Source organism: Diabrotica virgifera, chromosome 9 (assembly GCF_917563875.1).
Source record: "Diabrotica virgifera virgifera chromosome 9, PGI_DIABVI_V3a".
Lineage (NCBI taxonomy): Eukaryota > Metazoa > Arthropoda > Insecta > Coleoptera > Chrysomelidae > Diabrotica > Diabrotica virgifera.
Genome location: NC_065451.1, coordinates 23,579,540 through 23,602,280, shown reverse-complemented (window position 1 = coordinate 23,602,280; position 22,741 = coordinate 23,579,540). Strand labels below are relative to the sequence as shown.

The 22,741-nt window shown below is 32.0% G+C and overlaps 1 protein-coding gene across 2 annotated transcripts in view; it reads right to left on the bottom strand.

Moving 5' to 3' along the window:
• LOC114324317 (rab5 GDP/GTP exchange factor) overlaps nt 1-22,741 on the bottom strand; it is a 117,175-nt gene that overhangs the window by 441 nt on the left and 93,993 nt on the right. For both annotated transcript variants that reach the window (XM_028272122.2, XM_028272121.2), the window contains 2 exons: nt 20,773-21,015; nt 2,887-3,726 (listed from right to left, as the gene is read on the bottom strand). In XM_028272122.2, the coding sequence (XP_028127923.1) occupies nt 2,890-3,726; nt 20,773-21,015 (1,080 nt within the window). In that variant the 3' untranslated portion in view covers nt 2,887-2,889. The remainder of the gene's footprint in view (nt 1-2,886; nt 3,727-20,772; nt 21,016-22,741) is intronic.

The window sequence follows — 22,741 nt, the reverse complement described above, 5'->3', positions numbered from 1 at the left end:
AAGAAAAATGATATGTTGCTCCACAATATTGGTATGATGTACAATTATTGTATAAAAGTAAATTTAATTATGAAAGATGAAGTAGTTTTCAATCCTAATAGCAAAATTAATAATATTGAAAATATTAAAAACATTACTAAAAGATTTTTAAATTGAAAACTTATTGGTACACTTTCCTGGTGACACCTCCAAGGCTTCTACAATATGCAAGCACATGGATGCTGCAGTGAAGACAAAGGGAAGGAATTCTACACTATGCAATTCACATCCCCCGTCTGTAGCTTGGTAAAGTTCCAACAGAAAATGCACCTGGTTACTCTACGGAGTAATAGGACTATAAAATAAAAATGTATACCATTTTTATTCAGTTGCAATGCGAAGGCAAAACAATCTTACTTTTCAATTAGAATACGGAGCGCAGTCCAGTCCCCTGAATCGCGATTTTCGGCTCTTATTGGAGCTTCATCGGAGAGAGCGTAGGCACTGTTCAGAGGACTGGACTGCTCTCCGTATTCTAATTGAAAAGTAAGATTGTTTTGCCTTCGCATTGCAACTGAATAAAAATGGTATACATTTTTATTTTATAGTCCTATTACTCCGTAGAGTAACCAGCTCAGACGGGGATGTGAATTGCATAGTGTAGAATTCCTTCCCTTTGTCTTCACTGCAGCATCCATGTGCTTGCATATTGTAGAAGCCTTGGAGGTGTCACCAGAAAAGTGTACCAATAAGTTTTCAATTTAAAAATATTTTAGTAATGTTTTTAATATTTTCAATATTATTAATTTTGCTATTAGGATTGAAAACTACTTCATCTTTCAATTGCCAGATGATGCTAGTCACCTAATACCGTCACTTCGGTTGCAATGGGTGGGAAAAGCTCTCGGTGCTGGTCAATTAGGATATGGAGAACAGTGCCTACGTTCTTTCCGATGAGGCTCCAATAAGAGCCGAAAATCGCGATTCAGAGGACTGGACTGCGCTCCGTATTCTAATTGAAATGTAAGATTGTTTTGCCTTCGCATTGCAACTGAATAAAAATAGTATACATTTTTATTTTAAATTTAATTAATTGTATTGTGCTTGTAGTAGTGCATTTTAATAATTAATTTTATTTACTATATACAATTATTTACCTTTTAATAACATAACCTTAATATTAATTTTTCTTCTCATAATTTTTTTGGACTATTGCCTTAGGACCAATATGATTGGCCAATATAATTGAAAGTTCGAAAAATGTTGCCGAGATATGGAATCAGGTGTCGCTTCTCCAAACTTGCACGGTCCCAATAGTTTATCACTAGCTCAACACATACTAATTTCACAAATCAATTAAATGCAAAATAAAATAAATAAAAAAATTTAAATTCAAAATACTGGTAATAATAAATGGGACATCAGCAAAGAATGTCAGACCGTTAAAAATAAAAAAACTTGATATTCGATACAAAAGGTTTATTAATCTTTTGCTTACATTGCATTGGGAGACAAAACTAAAAAAAAAAAAAAAAAACTGAAAAACACAAAAACTGAAGACCAAGTGAAGAAATGTCAACTCTGAATGAATTGAATCAATAGGGCTTTTCATCGATTGTCATTTGTTTCGAGCTTCTGTTTTATGTTGTATAATCTGTGTATAATATTAATATACACGGATTATACGACATATGACACAAGTTCGAAACAAATGACTGAATGAAAAGCCCCATTACATAGCACTAGACATTATTATTAGACGCTGTGAGCTCGTACGTAGAGGGGATATTTAAAAGTTCGTGAGCGCCAGTAGTGACAAGTCCGTGAAACTTTTCTGGAAATTTGACATAAATGTTAAAGTAAATAATTTAAAACATTAATAGGAAAAAATATTAGTTAGTCAAAACTGTGGTATATATTTTTACCTTAAATACTGAATTTTACCTTTTAAATATTGAATTTAGGTTTTTTTTTTAATATTTCGTAATATGTAATTATAAATTAATCTCTTCATCTAAGCGCCATCTACACGATAATTGTGAAAGTATCCGAAGTAAGAAATTAATATTTCATCAATAGAACGTCAAAATGATTAGCAAAATCTTAAAAAATCGATTACAATTTAATTACTTTTTTGCGTTGTAAATATTACGCGATAAAAATTAAATAATACATTTAAAAATTTAGGGCGAAAGTCGCATTAGTAATCCGCTAGTTAGCGACACCAGCGAAGCTCAGAGCGTATACAATCGAGGGTGAGATGGGCACTTGTCACACTGCGTCTGCGTCAACAAATTTTCCACAATTTGTTGCTACTGCCGCTAAATATTTGACGGCAAGATAACATCAATTTTATTTATAACAAATTTAGCGACATACCCTTTCAAAACACATATCGCACCTCCGCTCACACAGTGTCACAACTAAAAAAATAAAAACTGATTTATTGCACCAACAGTTTAATAAAACTACAAAATACTATCTCAAAAAGTGTCACGTCTATGGTTCAAGTTTTTGTCGTTAGATGGCACTAGCGTCATTATATGGTTAACCAAAATCAACGATGTATCGAAGATCAATAGTATCATAGTATCAAAATCTGTATAAAACGTCGTTTGTGGAATTAAACCAGTATATTGTGATTGCTTTATTCAAAATAATCTGCGAATGCGCTCAAGACATCTTTAATTTTCTATTTGTAATATTTTTAGTATACTTAAGCTATTTTGTAAGCTTAAAAAATGTTTGTAACTTACTAAACAGTTATTGTTCTAATTTTAATAATTTTGTAAATTAAACCCGGAAAAATTCTAGAACTAATATTAAACGTCGTTTTCTCGATACTTTGCTTTTTTTGACTTATGACACTGTTTGAGCGAAGGTGCGATATAAAACTAACAAAATTACCTATTAAGATGAACTTTTAGATGGACCACCTGAAATATTTAACGAACTGAAGTCTCCTGTATTGCAGGGTATGCTTGGTATCTTTGAGCCTTGTTTCGAAAAACCAGAATATTCAGAAGTAGTTGGTTTAATGGGAGGTGGTAAATTAACTGATGAAGTTTCTTCCAGTTTATCCAACAACGACTCCTCACTTTTGGCTTCTTCTAAAAATGGTAAAACAAAGCTATCCGTCTTCATTATCTTTGGCTCTATTTGAGAAAACGACACGTTGGAAGGTATCAAAGGGCTTTGAGTGATAGGACAAGATAAACCAACAGGGCTGAATGGATCTGAGCTAACATAACCTGGAGTAGGAGATTTTCTTTTGTCAGGAGTTAAATCTTCTGCCATACTATTTTCTGTGCTCAAATCTGAGAAATCTATATCATAGTTAACTTTTGATAATCCAAGGTAGCTGTTGTCATCAGGAGTTATGCTCTCGAAACTTTTATCTTGTGCTGGAGACTGTAATAATAACTCATTAGAGTAGGTCTTCTTTGTCAGATTAGTACTACTTGGTAATGTTATACAAGGTGTGATATCTAGCTGCAACTTATTTCTAGTACTATCTAAAGCATTTATTTGACTAAGAGATAAATTTTGTAGGTAGTAGTTTTTCTGTAGGTTTAAATCTTCTTCAGGTTGAGTTTCCTTCTGTGATATGGACGATGTTATTGCGGACGAAGATGTAGGTTTCAGCTTTTCTCTGGTTAATGTTGTCAATGTTAGTGGAGTTTTTCTCGGTTTGATGATCATCGGCGTTCGTGCAAGTACAGCTACAACATTTTCGCAGATTTCTTCCTAAAATCAAAAAAACGAAAATGAAAAAATGTTTCGCATTTTACATTATTTTATTTTTTAAAAAACACTTAAAAACAAATTAGCATTAAATATTATTTCATAAGGGGTTAAACCACAATGAGAATGAGAATCAGAGAAGTGACACGTTCAGACGTATCCAGTAACTGGTGGCAGTCTCACTGGCATACCACTTGCATGAAAAATTGACCACCTTTCTATTGGAGCAGTGATACTCAACCTGCGTTTTTCATGCGGCCCTCTAGCGTTTTTCATGCGGCCCGAAGGCTCACTAAAAGGCCCTGTAAACGATCAAATTATTTGTCAAATTTCACTTGTTTGTCAAATTATTTGACCGCTGTGTTTAAGGCGTGTTTGTGCGTGATTGTGAAATTATATTGAAATTTTTAAGAACTCCGGGACTAAAAAGCAGGTATTATTAATTTTTAGATAATAATAAATTATTAAAGTTAATGAACAAATACCCATTTTAAAAATAATCAATACTTATTTACTAGATACATTATTGGAACAATCCATTTAGTAATCACAAGAAAAATCCAAGTCCGAACTAACAAAACAATATAAAGCGATTGTGGCCTTGAAACAACACCCTGTATATTTAAAATTTCAAGATTTATTGGCACATTTGAAAACAGCACAAAAACTGAGTTTACAGGTTCGCTTTAATTTTGGGCATAGAAAATTTAATGACTTTAATTTTGACATTAAATATACTGAAATTTTTAAGAACTCTAAGATTAAAAATCAGGTTTTTAAAGCACTTTGAATAATAAATAACTAAATTTAATAAATAAATATTCATCTTAAAAATAATCCATCATTATATAATACATTGGAATGACACTTACTTAAGACACAAGAAAAACCCAGGTTTGAATTAACAAAAAAATATAAAATAATTGTGATCTTCAAACAACACCCTGTATATTAAAATTGTCAAAATCCGTTTGCACATTTGCAAAGAGAACAAAAAACAAAGGTTAATTGACCGCTTCATTTTTTTGTGCAGATAATTTAATGACATTAATTTCGAAATTAAATCGAAATTTTTGTTGTGAGTTCTCATAGTTCTTAAAAATTTCGACACAATTTCAAAATTAATTGTCATTAAATTGTCTGCGCAAAAAATGAAGGTGAACCATTAAACATAGTTTTTGGTGGTCTTTTCAAATGTGCAAACGGGTTTTGAAAATTTCAATATACAGGGTGTTGTTTCAAGGTCACAATCGTTTTTTTATATCTTTTGTTAATCTGGACCTGTATTCTTGTTGTGATTAGTAGTAAGTGGGTCGTTCCAATGTAGTAACCAAGTATTGATTAGTGTTAAAATGAGAATGTATTCATTAAATTCAACAATTTATTACTAAAAGTGCTTTAAAAACCTGCTTTGTAATATCTGTTCTCAAAAATTTAAATATATTTCATCTCAAAATTAAAGTGGTTACATTTTCTGCGGAAAACATTAAAGCGAACCTATAAACTCAATTCTTTGTGCTCTTTTCAAATGTGCAAACGGGTTTTGAAAATTTCAATATACATACAGGATGTTGTTTCAAGGTCACAATGAATTTAAGTATAACTTTTTTAATCCGGACCTGGATTTTTCTTCTGATTAGTACTTAAATGGTTTGGGTTCTAAATAAGACATACTTGTATCAAATATCAAAAAATATACAAGGTGGTTATAAAGTTATGGATCCAGAAAAAAATGGGCAAAATCGATAAAAACACCCTGTAACTCAGTTATAAAAATCGGTGGGGCAATAAATGTAGAATATCTAGAACCGCCTCAGTGACCTCTATTCACCATTTAAGTATTTCCGTTTCTTAATGAAACACCCTGTATACTACTCCACCTATGCGGCCCGCAAGCTGTGACAATAGCTAGTATGTGGCCCAGGAAAAAAAAAAGGTTGAGTATCGCTGTATTGGAGACAGCGCTAGACTGGCGCAAAAAAGTGTTTACGTGATGCCACTACCATGTGGTGCGACTGGCGCCAGTTACTGGATACGTGTAAATGTGCCATAATGACAATTACATTTTACATTTGGTTTGACGCTTCGATTTCTTATGCGGAAATCGTTTTTAAACGAATTGTTAAATACAAAATATTAATAATCTTAACCTACAAATATTCATAAATTGGTGCTGGATGATGACACGAATTTGACAGTTTGCTTACATGGCCTGGATGTTACAAGCTCTAGCTATATTTGCATGAAATTTGATAAGGTGTCCTTGCACCCTCAGATTAACATCAAATTCTGATCTTTCTGTGCTCATGTAGTTTATTAGAGATGAGTGTCTCTAACCTGATACTGTCGTTCGTCATCATCAATCAGCCATCATTTATCCATGGTTTTCTAATCTAGATATTTGTTGCATCTAGATGTTGCCTCCTCTATGTATGCACTTCTATATATTTCTGTTCTTTAAGTGTCTTAAAATCGAATGTGCAGCTTATCATTGTCTATCGTACTACAGATAACGATTTAGAAGAAATTTAAAAAGGTCTTAAAAAATTTGACGTGCATTCATCTGTTATTATTAAGGGCGACTTTATTTTTAACTTTTATAAAACAGATATCAGAGGTTTGTAATTTTTTAGATCTTATAATTTAGTAACAAAAAGTTGAATGTAACACTCAGGGTAATAAATATCTCGATGATATCTTCATAAATATTAATGGTAAAACCTGTGGATCTCACTCACACATCTGACGTCAATTTGAACCAGGTTTTGCTGAATAGGGATGTTCACAAAAAATTTAATAGTAATTTTAAACATGTAAAACGATTAAGAAATACCCTAGGAATAATTGTCTAACATATAAAGAAAATTAAAAAGGCCTGTCTATGAAAAAACTTCATTAGAAATCTAGCATTATTTTAAACAAGAAAACGCTTCTGACGTCACTAGTGGTATACTCCAGCGCGCGCCATTTCTACAGTGTTATTCTTTAGTTACCTGTTTGACGTTAGTTCAGGTTATTTTATTATTTTATTTTGTATTTTGTTCTCTTCTTGTTTTATCAGGGCTAACGTGGAGTTTTATAGTGAATTTGTTTAGTTTAAAGTAGATAAACTGTTTCTAAGAACATATTTTGGGTGGTACAAATAAATAAATAAAATGAAAGGTTTTAAAAAAGCTGATTCGCTTAACCTACCTACTGTAGATGTAACAATGGTGTCTTATTTTTTGTCATCTTGTAAAGAAATAAATCAACCACAAATTAGTGTAATGTTTATTTTAATAAGGTACATGGGTGAAAAAAAAGAGAAAATTTAGTGTGATTTTTAATTTCAAATATTTCATTCAAAGGAAACTTTTGTTTATTCTAACGGACTTTGTTTATTCTTCGGCCCTCAGTAATAATGTAATCTTTCATTCTGCTTTCAAATTGTTCAAAAATATTTATTAGTTTTTTCAGAATTCGAAAAAATTAATGCATTTAAATAGCCTTTGCCCCAGATTTGGCTCCTACCCCCTTAATAAATTTATCCGCTTATTTATAGGAATACGTTGTACTAAAATAGTAACGCTTAATAAAATATTTTTCAATTAAAAACAATAAATGCTGTATAAAAGGTATATTTAAAAAAACCCTCAAAAGGGCCACATCAATTCACATAACTAGTTTTCGACTGGTTTACCAGTCATCATCAGTGCTTACGTGCAATGTACATGTTAGCCACCAAAATGCTATTTTACAAAAATATGTGGGTCAAAGCCCATTTCAAGTAGTCCGTTAAGGAAACATAAGTATAAAAAGCTACCTTAAGCCTTGATGTTTAAAATATAATTTAATTTGCCCTAGGTAACATCTGAAATTTGGGTGTGACTTGTTCACATGTTGGAAGTTTGACGGCAAGTTTGTTTCCTTAACGGACTACTTGAAATGGGCTTTGACCCACATATTTTTGTAAAATAGCATTTTGGTGGCTAACATGTACATTGCACGTAAGCACTGATGATGACTGGTAAACCAGTCGAAAACTAGTTATGTGAATTGATGTGGCCCTTTTGAGGGTTTTTTTTAAATATACCTTTTATACAGCATTTATTGTTTTTGTATCACATGGTATACAGCCAACTACAGGAAAACTTTTTTCCTTGTGGATTTTTCAATTAAACCAAAAACTTATTATGTTATGTACAATTTCCTACTATGATGTCTAGTTTATAGGGTCTGTCGGTAATAAATAGGTACTTTATTACTATGTTATGGACACCAAGTATTTTGAACCTCCAGATAAATTGACAGATCATAGATCATAAACTAAATATTTTTTAAAAATGAATAACCATTTTCAATTTCGTTGCAACACGAAACTACAGCCGCATTATTATTCCAGTTCAATCAGAGAGTGCAGCAAGCACCTCTACCGGTTTCGAAACTTATTAGTCTCTCATCAGGAGGCACATATGATGCTCTCTCTGACCCAACTAGGACAAACCCCGGCGTGCAGTCACAGATTGCAACAAACGAAATGGCAGGGATGCCCTAGCGGCAACTGCTATCAAAAACCTAAGTTTTCAATCTAACAGCACATAAAACAACATCCAGAAATGTTATTCTACATCCTACCAGACTGAAAATAATGGGAACCTTCTCTTTTTGATAGCAGTTGCCGCTAGGGCATCCCTGCCATTTCGTTCGTTGCAATCCGTGACTGCACGCCGGGGTTTGTCCTAGTTGGGTCAGAGAGAGCATCATATGTGCCTCCTGATGAGAGACTAATAAGTTTCGAAACCGTTAGAGGTGCTTGCTGCACTCTCTGATTGAACTGGAATAATAATGCGGCTGTAGTTTCGTGTTGCAACGAAATTGAAAATGGTTATTCATTTTTGATTTATATTTACTCCGATTGGAGTACGAAGGGAGCCATTCTCGTTGGAACTTTACCGCGCTGAGCAGATGGGATGTGAATTATATTTATTTTTTATTTATTTATTTATTTATTTATTTAGTACCCAAATAACAGTACTGGACCAATTACAATCTGGGTTAGTGTATTAAGCGTATTAGTAAATTTACCGTTTACAGATCATAAACATAACAACAAAACAGTATAAAATACATAGACTACATAAACGCCGCGCCGTTTATATGTAAGTGTGTGAAAAAACTCAAAATGAGAAAAACACACTCACATACGAACAATTACGAACAAAAACTTATAAAGTAATTAAAGAAAAACAGAAAATACATAGTATGTAAAACAATTAAATACAAAAATACAGAATAAATATATAATATAACAGCAAGATGTTAAAAAGTGACTGGTTGCAACCTAATATCGTTAGCAGTATTCTTAATGATGCGTAAATTAGAATTGAAGATGTCAAAGAGATCAGAGTTCGCATTGTAGTGAGCTTGCATTTGTACTAGAGGTGACTGCACCAAAATATTTGATCTGGCTCTGTTAACATAAAACGTTTGTGAAGTACGAGAAGCAACACATGGTACGTGGAAATTAAGAAGTTGCAATAACTCGGGAGTATTTACTTGATTGTTAATAATTTTAAATAAAAAGCATAAAGATTGAGTTATTCTACGACGCTGAAGACTTTGCATCTTAAATTTATCGAGAAGTAGCTCTTCAGAAAATCCCCTAGCAGGATAAATGCCAGAGGATTTAAAGTGCATACTTTTTAAAAACCGCCTCTGTACTGATTCCAAAACAGTTGTGTGATTTTGATAAATTGGAGACCAAACTATCGATGCATAATCGAGTTTGGGGAGAACAAGAGATGAATATAAAAATTTGCAAGTGTCAATATCGGTAAGTTCTTTCGCATTTCGTAAAATGAAACCTAGAGTACTAAACGCACCCGCAACGATATTAGTGATGTGTGGAACAAATGATAGTCTGCAGTCAAATATGACCCCCAGGTCCTTAACAGAGCTGGGGCGACAAATGGAAGTATTATGTATATGATAATCATAGTGTGTTGGAGAAGGGCTTCTAGAAAAAGACATAACATTACATTTAGACGCATTTAGCTGCAAACAATTAGTGTCACACCATATACTGATTTTATTTACTGATTATATATTGTAAAATTCCCTCATCTTCCTTAGTCTCAGCATTAGTTATGGCTTGCAAATTGTAAAGCTTCGGAGGTGTTACCAGAGAAGGTTCCCATTGTTTTCAGTCTGGTAGTACGTAGAATAAACATTTCTGGATGTTGTTTTATGTGCTACTAGATTGAAAACTTAGGTTTTTAAATATTTTTTATTTTTGTAACAAATTTTATTACTAACCCATTTCGTTGCCTGGATATTTAGAAACAGACATTTATAAGTCCAAAATACGAAGTTTTCGACTGTAGGTATTAATAATTTTTATAATTTATTTTTTTATAACCAAGCTAACTTAAATCTCAAACATATCACAGAATTGGGTAAAAATGAGCAATTTAAAAATTCATTTATGTAGGAAAAAATCCATAACTTACAATAAAGAAGTGATCTTCACAAGAGAAAAGCTTGGTTTTTATTGATACTTCCTTTTTACGTTTTAAATTAGCTGGAACTGTAATAAAAATCTTGTCAGAATTATTTTTAGAGGTATTTACACACCAAGGAACAAAACACCACTTATTCCGTTTCATTTTTACTAATTAAAAACGTAAAGAACTGCACTCATTCAAATACACTTCGTAAATAAGTATACAAAACTAGTCGTCGATCAAAGACGATACGACTGCTGACGTCACACACCGCAGCCTTGCTGCAAGGTACCGTTTTTCTATCCTCCAAGAAAATCAACATTATGAACTCATTTATCTTAAAAAATATACATTTTTAAACAGTTTTATGATTGCTACGTTTTTATGTACCTTATAATCTATTGTATTTAACTATATTTAAAAATTAGTGAACACCCCAATGCAACTTTAATTTTGTATATAAAGATAATTTGCATATTAATTTAAAATTAATAATGTGAATTAATGTGTTATTAAATTCCATAAATACTAGGCTGCTTAATAAGTGTTCGATAAGAAAAAAACAATTTTATGGTTTGAAATTCACTTTATTATTCAGTATAGTCTCCCTGAACATCAATACACTTAAACATGAAGAGAAGTATCCATATCTCAAATGTGGTCTCGACAGGAACATATACAACAAAGGACTGGCCAGAACAGGAAGGAGGAAGAATAAACTAGTGTACATGATAAATATAGTTACATAAACTTCATCGTTATTGGTGTTAAGCTATTTATAGCATTTTGTTACAATTAAACTGTAAAATTGTGTAGAACTTCTACATGCGGAGGAACCTTCTTGTGAACAGATAGCTTAACACCAATAACGATGAAGTTTGTGTAACTATATTTATCATGTAAACTAGTTGATTCTTCCTCCTTCTAGCTCGATCAGAAAACACAAAATTTTACGAAAACCTCCAAAAAAATAAAGGAAGGATGAAAATTTGGAAATAGGTAGTTGAAATTGTCTATTATTACACAAGAAAAAGTTTACAATTCTACACCCCTTCCATTTTACAAAAATTGGAAAATACGGGTTGAAAAATATTTTCTCGAGAGTGAAAAAATATACGTTCCAACTAGGCCCGGAATTGGATAAAATTCTAAGGAAATTTTGTTCTATAGAGCTTCTTCACTAAGTCAATACTTTTCGAGTTATTTGCGAGTGAATGTGTTCATTTTTAACCAAAAAAAAAATGTTTTTGGACGGTCTTTCGGAGATAACTCAAAAAGTAAGTATTTTAGTGACTATTTCACTCGACTGTTTTTAACTGATAAAACTTCATAGCAACGGATAATTTCCTACTGACAAAACTCCTTAGCGACGTGATTTCTCAGCGACAAAATTATGACAGATCCGTCACAAAAGTGTCTGGTCATAACAAATAAATAAAAATTATATTTCGTTGATATGGTGCATTAATTGTCTCGTGAAATAGTCTTGTCGAATATCATTCGAGAGAAAATTATTTACCGGCAATATTTTCTCCTGGTTTCATTCAAGTTCGTTGCCTTTTGGTAATTTTCGCTTATGAAATATTGACAAAATCACTCGACTGACGTCTCGTGATTTAAGTCAAAATTTAATTCGCGAAAATTGCCAGGCAACAAACTTTCATACCAGTCGAAAATATTGCCGGCAAAATTTTCTCTCTTGTGATATTAGGGTAAAAGCACCAGTTATTGGCCTCTTAAGGAGAGCACGTCGATATATCTATGAAATGTTTTGTCACTGTGGCCTATTATAACTATTTTTAACATCATGGAATTTTATTATTATTTCTACATATTGTAAAATTTTATTATGTTAATCTTTCATGTCTGAAAATATTTTATATGTGTTCTTTTGTAAACGTGCAAATGAACCAGTTATTGGCCACCCTGATCTAGTTATTGACACCATATGTGTTAGTGATTGGCCATCATTTTTTAAAGTGATATGTTACCAAATAATTCTTAAGTTAAAATAAGTAGATAGGTAGGTGTTTTGGATAAGCAAGGATTTTGTGATGAGTGTGGACACAAAAAAAAACGATATGTCAAAGTAAACTTTTATTTTTTATTCTGACAAGATTCGCAAACATATACTTGATCTGTGTCGCCATAGAATCTTGTTATGCAAGTTACATGATATGTTCTAAGACACATTTGGCATCTAATGCCTTCCTTGCACTCTGTAATATTTAGTACACATAGATAACACACACCTTTAGAGACTTTTTGATTTTTAATATGTGATGGAATGTTTGATACCAAGTTTGTATTTTTAAAACGCGGAAGAACGTTTGAGACCAAGTTCCGATTTTCGAAGTGTGAAGGAATATTTGATAATAAATTATCAGACAAAATTGTAATTTTCGTTGAGGACTGATTTGTATTATCATCAAATAATTTCCGTTTGGGTACAATTTTTTTCTCAGGGCTTGGAGATTTAGTGTGGGCGAGAAATATTTTCGGAGATAATCTCAAATTCACTCCTGGTGTAGGTGAATGCTTGAAAATGTCAATATTATCTTGGTTATTTACGAGCTTGATGATTTTGTGTGAGAATGAAATTCTGGTGTAGGAACTTTGACAAATTCAGGTAGTGGTGGCTCAAAAACCGCAGTATTGTTACTTCTACTTTCCTGGTTTAGAGGAGAAAACACTTTCAATGCTTTTTTTGTCTTTTCTGGATATTTTTCAACAGGAAAGTGAACCTTTACACCCTTTTTTAATTTTGTTGAGGTCATTTCTATGGGCTGTCTACTTTTCTCTTCAGACTTATTATAAGTTTTAGCTAATTTTTTGGGTTTTTTATTATTCGAGCTTTTTATTTTCTTTTGATTTTCTTTAATAGTTTGTTTTTCTTTTCTTTCAAGTTTCCTCTGTTCCTTTTTACGCTCCTCTTCTAATTTTTTTTCCATTTTTTCTTTTTCTATTTTTCTTCTATCTGATGAAGTTAGAACAAATGGAAACTTTTGATTTTGCTTTTTTCCTTTTCGTGCTGGAGTATCTGGCCATATTAAGTAAGTTGCAATAGATTTATTTGTAGCATTTACAGATATATTTTCAGAAATGTTTAGGGATTTCTCGGGTTTTTTGGTTTTTTGATCTTCTTTAACCATTTTCGTCACACTTGATTCAGCTTGATTTGTATATTCTTCTATTCCTTGCATGTTGAAAATTTCATTCTCGGGTACTATCAAGGTTTCGTTCTCCATTTCAGGAATGTTTACAATTTCAGTATCATCTATTATTACATGTCTAAAAATTTTACTTCTTCGTCTAAAATTTTTTCTTGTTCGTCCTTTGTAGATATTTCTACCGATGATTTTTCTGTAAATGCTGAAAAGATTTGTTTCAATATTTGGTAATCATCAGATTGAGTTTTACAATTATTTCGACATAGCTGTTTAATTTTGTCATTGCCAACTATTTCACAAAATTGTTTATAAGAAATTGTTGTATTTGGATCAATAAGTGTTGGTAAATCATTGTGCTCATCCAGATTATCTTCAGTTTCAAATTCTTTCCCAAGACATTTTGAATAGTCAAGAGCAGAAGAATTCCACCGCATGCCCTAAACCCACTTCTGATAACATCTGGATTTAACCTATCTATAGCAGATTTTAAAACAGAGGCAAACTGTACTTTCGTTAACACTTTTTGGGGTTGTCTCTCCTAAACTGAAGCACAGCTTTGTTCCAAAAAGTTTTTAGAGGCTTAAATGCAGCCACATCCGCTGGTTGCATTAATCTCGTGGCATTAGGATATAAAGCTACTAAAATAATTTTCAAATCTGTACAATGTTGACTTGTCTGTACAGTTAAATGGGTTTTATGCCCATCAACAAAAAGTATCACCGGACGTGTAATATTATTTCGATCTAAATAATGGTTAAATATATTTCCAATATATTCATAAGTTTTTGTTGTCCATCCAACCATTTTCTGTTAAACCAATACCCCACGAATTCGGCACAGCACTTAATATATCATTTGGCAATCTTTTATGGGGATAAATTATCATAGGAGGTAAAATATTGCCTATTGCAGAAAATGTGAACATAACTGTTAAGTTAACCTTTGGGTTATGTTCAATTTCATAGCCGTTTCTGGAACCCTTCATAGCCAAAACCTTTTTATTTTTGGGACATAAATAAAAACATGTCTCGTCACCATTAAAGATTCTTGTTGGGTCTTGAAGAACGTCTGAAATTCCTTTTTTATCTAGATAAGATTTTATGTTGTCAAACCATTTGGTAATATCTCTTTGGTTAATGTTTGAACTTGCTGATGTCACTCCCTCTGAAGTCCTTAGCGAAATGTTGGGATTGCGCTTTAGAAATGCTGATAGCCATGTTCTACCTGGTCTATTTTCAACAAATGGATTAACTCTAGGGTAACTCTCTAAAAATGATTTAACGGAGTCCTTAATGTCGTCAACACGAACAGGAAATCCTCTATTTTGACAATGAAAAATCCAGCGTTTCAGTTGTTCCTCTTCATCCTTCGAAAGAAATGGATCTGGTCCATGCGTTATCTTGTTATGAAATTTTTCACTTTTCCGGTAACTTATGGTGGCTCTGGGAATATTAAAAATTTTTGAGGCTTCTCGCTCACTCATACCATTTTTAAACTCTAACGCTTTTTTAACATCGTCTTCGGAATACTTTTTTTTATAATTGTTTTCAGTTTTAGATCGTTTTGGCATATTTTATAAAACAATTTATAATAATTAGTTATTGGCCACACATAAAACACTAGTTATTAACATATGTCAATCACTAGATTCTTACAAAATCTGATGTTTCAGTTATTGGCCATCTAGGCCAATAACTGATACATTGATAAATTCATGCATTAGTAGTTGGCCACCTTAAAATTTACGTTATTTGAATAAATAACGTTATATTAATTATGGAGTTTGGAGCAGGACATACACTATATTCTCACAAAAACATAAAATAGAAAGTGAATTGCAGTATATAGTACTTACCGACCAATACACGTTTCTCTAGGTAAATAACAAAATTTCGGTTGTAAACTAGCGGCACAGAACAGTGTCTCGTTCAACATCGAATACTGACTAAAATGTAATGGTTACCTTGAAACTAGATATGTCATACTCTAGGAGACATGTTGCCAAACTTAAAAAAAGTGGTTAGAATTAACAAAATACCAACATTTTCCTAATTATAATTAAAACATATTAGTATGCCAATAACTAGCGCATGGCCAACAACTGGTGCCTTTACCCTATATACGAAAAAAATATTCTTAGTAAAAATATAGCCTATAAAAAATTGAAATAATGGTGTATGCGTGAGGTCTGCAGACCCAGTAGAAGCAGAGTGGCAGCTAATGAAATGTAGGTTCTTCTTCGTCAAATTCCAAATCGAATATTTCAATGTGAAATAACCAAAAAACGGAGCACTTTTCGGGGAAAATGCATTAAAACTTTTTTAAAGTGTTTAAAAAAAGGTTTATTTTTGTCTTTTAAAAAAACTTCTAACATTAAAAATAAGTGAGTTACGCTCAAAATATTGTTGGTCCCTTTTATTATTTGGTACAAAAATCGGCAAAATCACCTTCTAATTACCTTCCCAAATAAAATTAATCGTTACCGCTTCACAAGTTACTTTACTTATGTATTGTTTATATTATCTTATAAGTTTCATTGGTTCAAAGTGCTCATTTTTGAAAAAAAAAATTGGGTTCAAAATAAATTTTTTTTTAATTTTGAAAAAAAGATGGAATTGTTCATGGAATTAACTTAAAAATTATTAGTAATACCAAAAACCTTAAAGAGTAATAAAATGTACGTGTTGCTTTTCTGAATATTTTTGCTTTTTCGTTTTCTTGTAGACAAAAATTGGTTACGCTATGGCTGTTCAAAATTTACTCGTTCAAGCCATTTTAACTACAGCTTTTTCAAAAATAAGCACTTTGAACGGATGAAACTTACAGATCATAATAATATAAATAATACATAAGCAAAGTAACTTGTGAAGTGGTAATGATAGAATTTATTTTTGTGATGCTAAGTAGGGGGTGATTTTCGCCATTTTTTTCACCAAAAAATAAAAGGGACCAACAATATTTTGAGCGTAACTCACTTACTTTTATTGTTACAAGATTTTTTTTTAAACAAAAATAAACCTTGTTTTAAACACTTTAAAAAAGTTGAAATTAATTTTCCCCGAATAGTGCTCCGTTTTTGGGTTTTTCACATTGAAATATTCGATTTGGAATTTGATGAAGAAGAACCTACTTTTCATTAGCTACAACTCTGCTTCTACTGGGTCTACAGACCTCAAGTATACACCATTTTTTTCAGTTTTTTATAAGCGGTTTATATGAGTGCTAAGAATATTTTTTTCGCTCAAATACTTACTTTTTGAGTTATCTCCGAAAAACCGCCCAAAAACATGTTTTTTTATGTTAAAAATGAACATATTCACTTGCAAATAACTCAAAAAGTATTGACTTTTGAGGGAAAAACTCTATAGACCAAAAGTTGCTTAGAATTAGTCATTTTATCCAATTCCTGACTTATTTTGAATGTATATTTTTCACTTTCGAGAAGGGGTATTCCCGGGATGAAGAATTGTAAACTTTTTCTTATATAATAATAGATAATTTCAAAGAAATTTTCATCCTTCATGTTCCTTTTCATGTTCCTGTATTTAAGCTGATGATGGCTCGTGCTGAGCCGAAACGCACCCTTTTATGACCTTTTAATAAAAAACCTTGTGGTTCTCCTTCGAGTTTTTGTACTTGATCAATACACTTGCTCCAACGAAGTTCCAATTAATAAATTCCATCCCTGAAGTGAGAATTTAGAACTACAAAATACGCTTCCACAGATGACCTCATCATTTTATGGAAATGCTTTTCCACGCATCAATTTTTTATGATGAATACGGTGCATTCTCCAACAATTCGAAATTTAATTCATGGATATTAGTCATTGTTAAAATGCTTATATGACACGGTGCATTGTCCTGATGAAAAAGGATTTTTTGGAAAGTACTAAGTATTAAAATTAGTTTAATATTTAAATAAAATACACACAATCTGTTTCAAATATATTTATTTTGTTGAAATCGTATAATAGTGTAACTTCTTACGTGCGTACACGTCCTCTTTTTTTTAATAGAAAAATCTTGTGTCCTGTGAGATTCACACCGCAACCCTTTAAACTTTAACCTCAAAGATTAATACTCTGCACAATAGGCTATCGAGGCAGTAGTTCAGTAATACTAATTCAATCGAGGATATTAAAAATAATAATAATAATAAAAGTTAGTAATAATATTATAGTCAGTCGGCTGGATCTTTACACAAACGTGGTCATTCACATGGATAATAATTATAGGAAAGAATGAGGAAAATTAGAACTGTATTCGTTATTGATTTATAGCTATTCGCGGTGTGCAAGTACTTGGAAAGGGAAACGAGAAACGACCGTGCGCGAGTCGCGGAGAAATATTGCATCTATCTTAAATAATTCATATTGTCAATTGAAATTGTCAAATTGACATATATTTCATACCTTCTGTCATTGACGCAGAAAAATTATATATTGCTCCATAATATTGATATGATATGCAATTATTATATAAAGGTAAATTTAATTAATTGTATTTTGCTTGCAGTACTGCATTTTAATAACTGATTTTATTTACTACATACAATTGTTTACGTTTGCTAAACATAACCTGCATCTTATTTTTTCTTCTTATTATTTTTTTGGACTATGGTCTTGACAATTATCCAGCAACCAGGACTAATATAATTGGCCAATATAATTAAAAGTGCGAATAAAAGTACAGAGCGTAGAAATAGAGGTCGCTTTGCCGAACTTGCACGGTCCCAATATACTTACGCCCAGAAATCAGTTAAAAAATTCCCTTTGAGTGAATAAATTACCGCTTTTCTCACATTGCTGTGTTTATTTGAGTATTCTGTTGTAGGCAAGAAAGACGTTGAATTGCATGAAATTCTTTTAGTACAAAAGAGAAGTACAAACATGCAAAAAATCAACACAGAAACAAAATTAATAGTATTGTGTGCATATATTCGGATTATATAAGCTGTTTTTAGAGTAATTCGTCTAAGAACCAATGTTTGCACTTGTTGTAGAGCCTTGTAGTATTAGCTTAAACCGTCTTAAAGTACAGAGACCTTACCAGCATATTTGTCAGTAATGTAATAAAATTCATGAACAAGGTCATTCGAGGTTAAACCTTATTTGACTATCTCAAGCAATACCTAAGAGAATGAATTTAGTTGAATTGTATATTGTTAAAGCTGTGAAATATAGGTAGGAAGTGTCGACATCTATTCTATATTCATTTCTTTCGCAATCTTCTAAATATACATACCCACTGCGGAAATTCACCACTGTTGTCTAATCGTGGCAATCCAAGATGATGAGTCTTTATTTCAATAATTTTACCATTATAACAAAAATTAAGAAACTAAACTCTAAAAATATTGTACATTTAGAGCAGTTTAGTCCAAGAATAAAGAATATACTAGATTATAGAAAACATTTATTTCCCCCAAGTTCTTCCAATCAAACACCATTGCAGTTAAAAGGTTTGTTTATTATACACCATTTCATGGATGATACATACATAAAACAAATTATGTTAAAGACATACAAACTTAAAAAAACTAAACGTTAAAGCCGGCGCATAAACTAAATTTTTAAAATGAGTACAATAAATGGAACGGACATGACACCAAGTGATTTTTTGCTTTAGCTTAACACTAAAACTAAGAAATACTACAAACTAATATTTCTTGTGTTACCACATAGTTAAAACCTTCAACATGTGATGAAATATGGAATATGCCTAAAAGATAGTTACCCTCTGAACAATAAAATTTTTGTTTATTAGTTTCAAAATAATATAAACATGTTTATTAGATGTACCCTTAAATTTTCCGACGATTATATTTAATATAGCATGAAGAGAATGACATAAAGATAGATATATAGGCATAATAAAAATATTTTAAAATATCTCAACTTGGGATGGAATATGCCTAAGAGATAGTTACCCTCTGAACAATAAAATTTCTGTTTATTAGTTTCAAAATAATATAAACATGTTTATTAGATGTACCCCTAAATTTTCCGACGATTATATTTAATATAGCATGAAGAGAATGATATAAAGATAGATATATAGGCATAATAAAAATATTTTAAAATATCTCAACTTCGTTAAGTTTTGTCAAATAATTTTATAAAAAAGTTATAAAAACTTAATGTAAATGTATTAGAATTTTGGCGACGTTGTACTATTAACTATTCCTGTCAATGTCACGATACAGGACCTGATATGTCCATAGCAGTTATACATCATAATTTCAATATTAAACACTATATAACTAGCAGAAGGGCTTTTTCACGGATTTTGTCAAACGCGCAGCTTCAGCTTTTTGAAAAAAAAAACAAGCAGTTTTTATACGCAGTACTATCTTTAAATCTTTGCCTTTAAAACTTTTAACGTTTTATATTTTATAAAAATTGTTATTAAAAATGAAAGACAGTCAATATATCATTCCGTTTCAGAGGCAACCACCATCCTCTAACGTTACGTTTCACCCTTTTGGGATCTTCAGAGAGACCTGTGGTCTGGTCTGAATCGTAATGAAAATCAATCCTCTAACTAAGCACAATTATATAAAATATTTCGCTAATAGACACTGTAGCGACATCTACAGATTCAATGGAATTTTACCTAGATGAATTGACGGGTTGTGGAATGCAATCTTAGATTCCCCTTAGTCTAATTTTTTTCATCATCCGTTTGCCTTGCAAATTTTAAAAGGCACGAATTCAGGTTGTCACCGTAAACTTGGTTTCAACCACAGAAGTTTTAGATTTTCGGATGTAAAACTTCTCAGTTGTTATAATTAGTTAAATTTGATGCCATTTTAGTAAATTATCGTGTTTATATTGCACAATCTACTTTATAGACTGCGTTGTGCTAGTGCGCAGCGCTATATTTTACAAACTATAGCACTTGTGATGACATTTGTAGCAATTACGAAATAACCGTCTACGAAATGATATTCCACCTCTACCTTACAGATAGAAGTTATATCACTACACAGTTGCCACATTATTTAGTGTATAAATTCTCCGGGACGAGACATTGATATGTCAGAGGGAAAGATGAAAATGCTGCAGTTATATTCAGCGTCATATCATAAAATCAACAAGAATGAAATAATGAAATTTACCACTATGTGGTAGGTTTTGTTTTTTTAATTTTAGCAATTTTGTATATTATGAGTACAGTAAATTGTGATATAGTTTTAACAAAGACCAGTATATTATGATGATGTTAGCAAATTTACAGCTTTAGGTGAAATTTTGATAAATGAAGTCTACTCTATCAGTCTTCTCTTCAAACAGTAGTTAAAAGGTAATAAAAAAATTGTAAAGCAAAATAATTTTTAACTATATACAAGAAGCAACCACAACCTTAAAGCTGCACATCTTATGCGACAGTTACCTTTAATCGTTGCATGTCTTCTCTAAGTTTCTGGGTGGTATTCTGTACGGTCGTAGTTCTTTCGGAAAGTCCCTTCAGCAGCGAGAGGTGTTCGCACAATTGATGCATTCCCTCGCAGGCTACTAAGGCCGATTCCCAGGCACTTACGCCAGTCAACTCTCCTGACATGTAGGCTTCGAATTCTTGTTGGGGCATGTTGAGTGATTCCGCTGTGAGGTTTTCTATGAACGATACGGCACAACACTAGGAATAAAAAATAAGATAGAGATATAAATCAGGGATAAATTATATGTAAAATGTATTGGATTACTGGATTATAAACTGGGAGGAATTAGACAAGGCGAGAGTTTAAGCCCCTTCTTGTTTAACCTATTCATGGGCAAAATTATAAACAAAGTAAGATCTCTTATAGTATGGTATAACTAGATCCAAACCCAGACATCCAAAGTGAAAGTTATCTTCCAACACCAAATTGTTCTATATGATCCACATAATGTTCAGAAAAAAGTCACACCATTTTGAGCGTCGGGTTTAGGGGGAGAGGGGGGAGAAATCGGTAAATTCGTAGTTTTTTAAGTTTTTCGCAAATATTTCTAAAACTATGCGGTTTAGCATGAACAACCTTCTATACAAAAATGTTCTACATAAATTTGAAACAAAAAATGCCCTATGCATAATCCTTCTAAAATGAACGGTTGTAAAGTTACGGAGGTAGTATAGTATAATTGGTCCAAAAAAGGCCTAACCCAGACATTAAAAGTAAAAGTTTTCCTCCAACACCAATTGTTCCATATGGTCCAGTAAAAAGTTACACCATTTTGAGCGTCCGGTTTGGGGGGGAGATGGGGGAGAAATCGGTAAATTAGTAGTTTTTTTATGTTTTTCGTCTAAAAATATGCTTTAGCGTAAACAATGTTCTATACAAAAATGTTCTACATCAAATTTAAAACAAAAAAGGTTCTATACATAATTGTTATAAAATCAACGATTCCAGAGTTACGGAGGGTGAAAAGTGGAGGTTTTCGATATTTTTATATTTTTTTAAGCAATTTATAAGATTTTTACTGATTGGAAGAAATTTTCATTAACATGATTTGCTATTTCAGTGGCCGATGGTATGTTAGTGATAAGACCTTGAAGAAACTTCAACCTCACCACCCAAAATCATCATCAATTGCCCAAAAAATATAAAAAGTATCGAAAACCTCCACATTTCACCCTCCGTAACTCTGGAACCGTTGATTTTATAACAATTATGGATAGGACCATTTTTGTTTTAAATTCTATGTAGAACGTTTTTGTATAAAACATTGTTTACGTTTAAACATAGTTTTAGAAATATTGACGAAAAACGTAAAGAAACTACTAATTTACCGACTTCTCCCCCATATCCCCCCCAAACCGGACGCTCAAAACGGTGTAACTTTTTACTGAACAATATATGGACCATATAGAACAATTTGGTGTTTGAGGAAAACTTTTACTTTGGATGTCTGGGTTAATCCTTTTTTTGGACCAACTATACTATACTACCTCCGTAACTTTGGAACCGTTCATTTTAGAAGGATTATGTATCGGGACTTTTTTATTTCAAATTTAATGTAAAACATTTTTGTATAGAAAGTTGTTCATGCTAAACCTCATAGTTTTAGAAATATTGACGAAAAACGTAAAAAACTACGAATTTACCGACTTCTCCCCCTTCTTCCCCCCAAACCCGACGCTCAAAAAGGTGTGACTTTTTTCTGAACATTATATGGAACATATAAAACAATTTGGTGTTGGAGGATAACTTTCACTTTGGATGTCTGGGTTATGTCATTTTTTGAATCAATTCTATTATACTATTAATCTCGGATATAGAATGGACAACAAAATAATTGGTATGGTGTGTTACACAGATGATGCAGCAATTATTGCCGAATCAGAAGATGATCTTTAGGTCTTTCAATTCTGACTTAAGGGCATA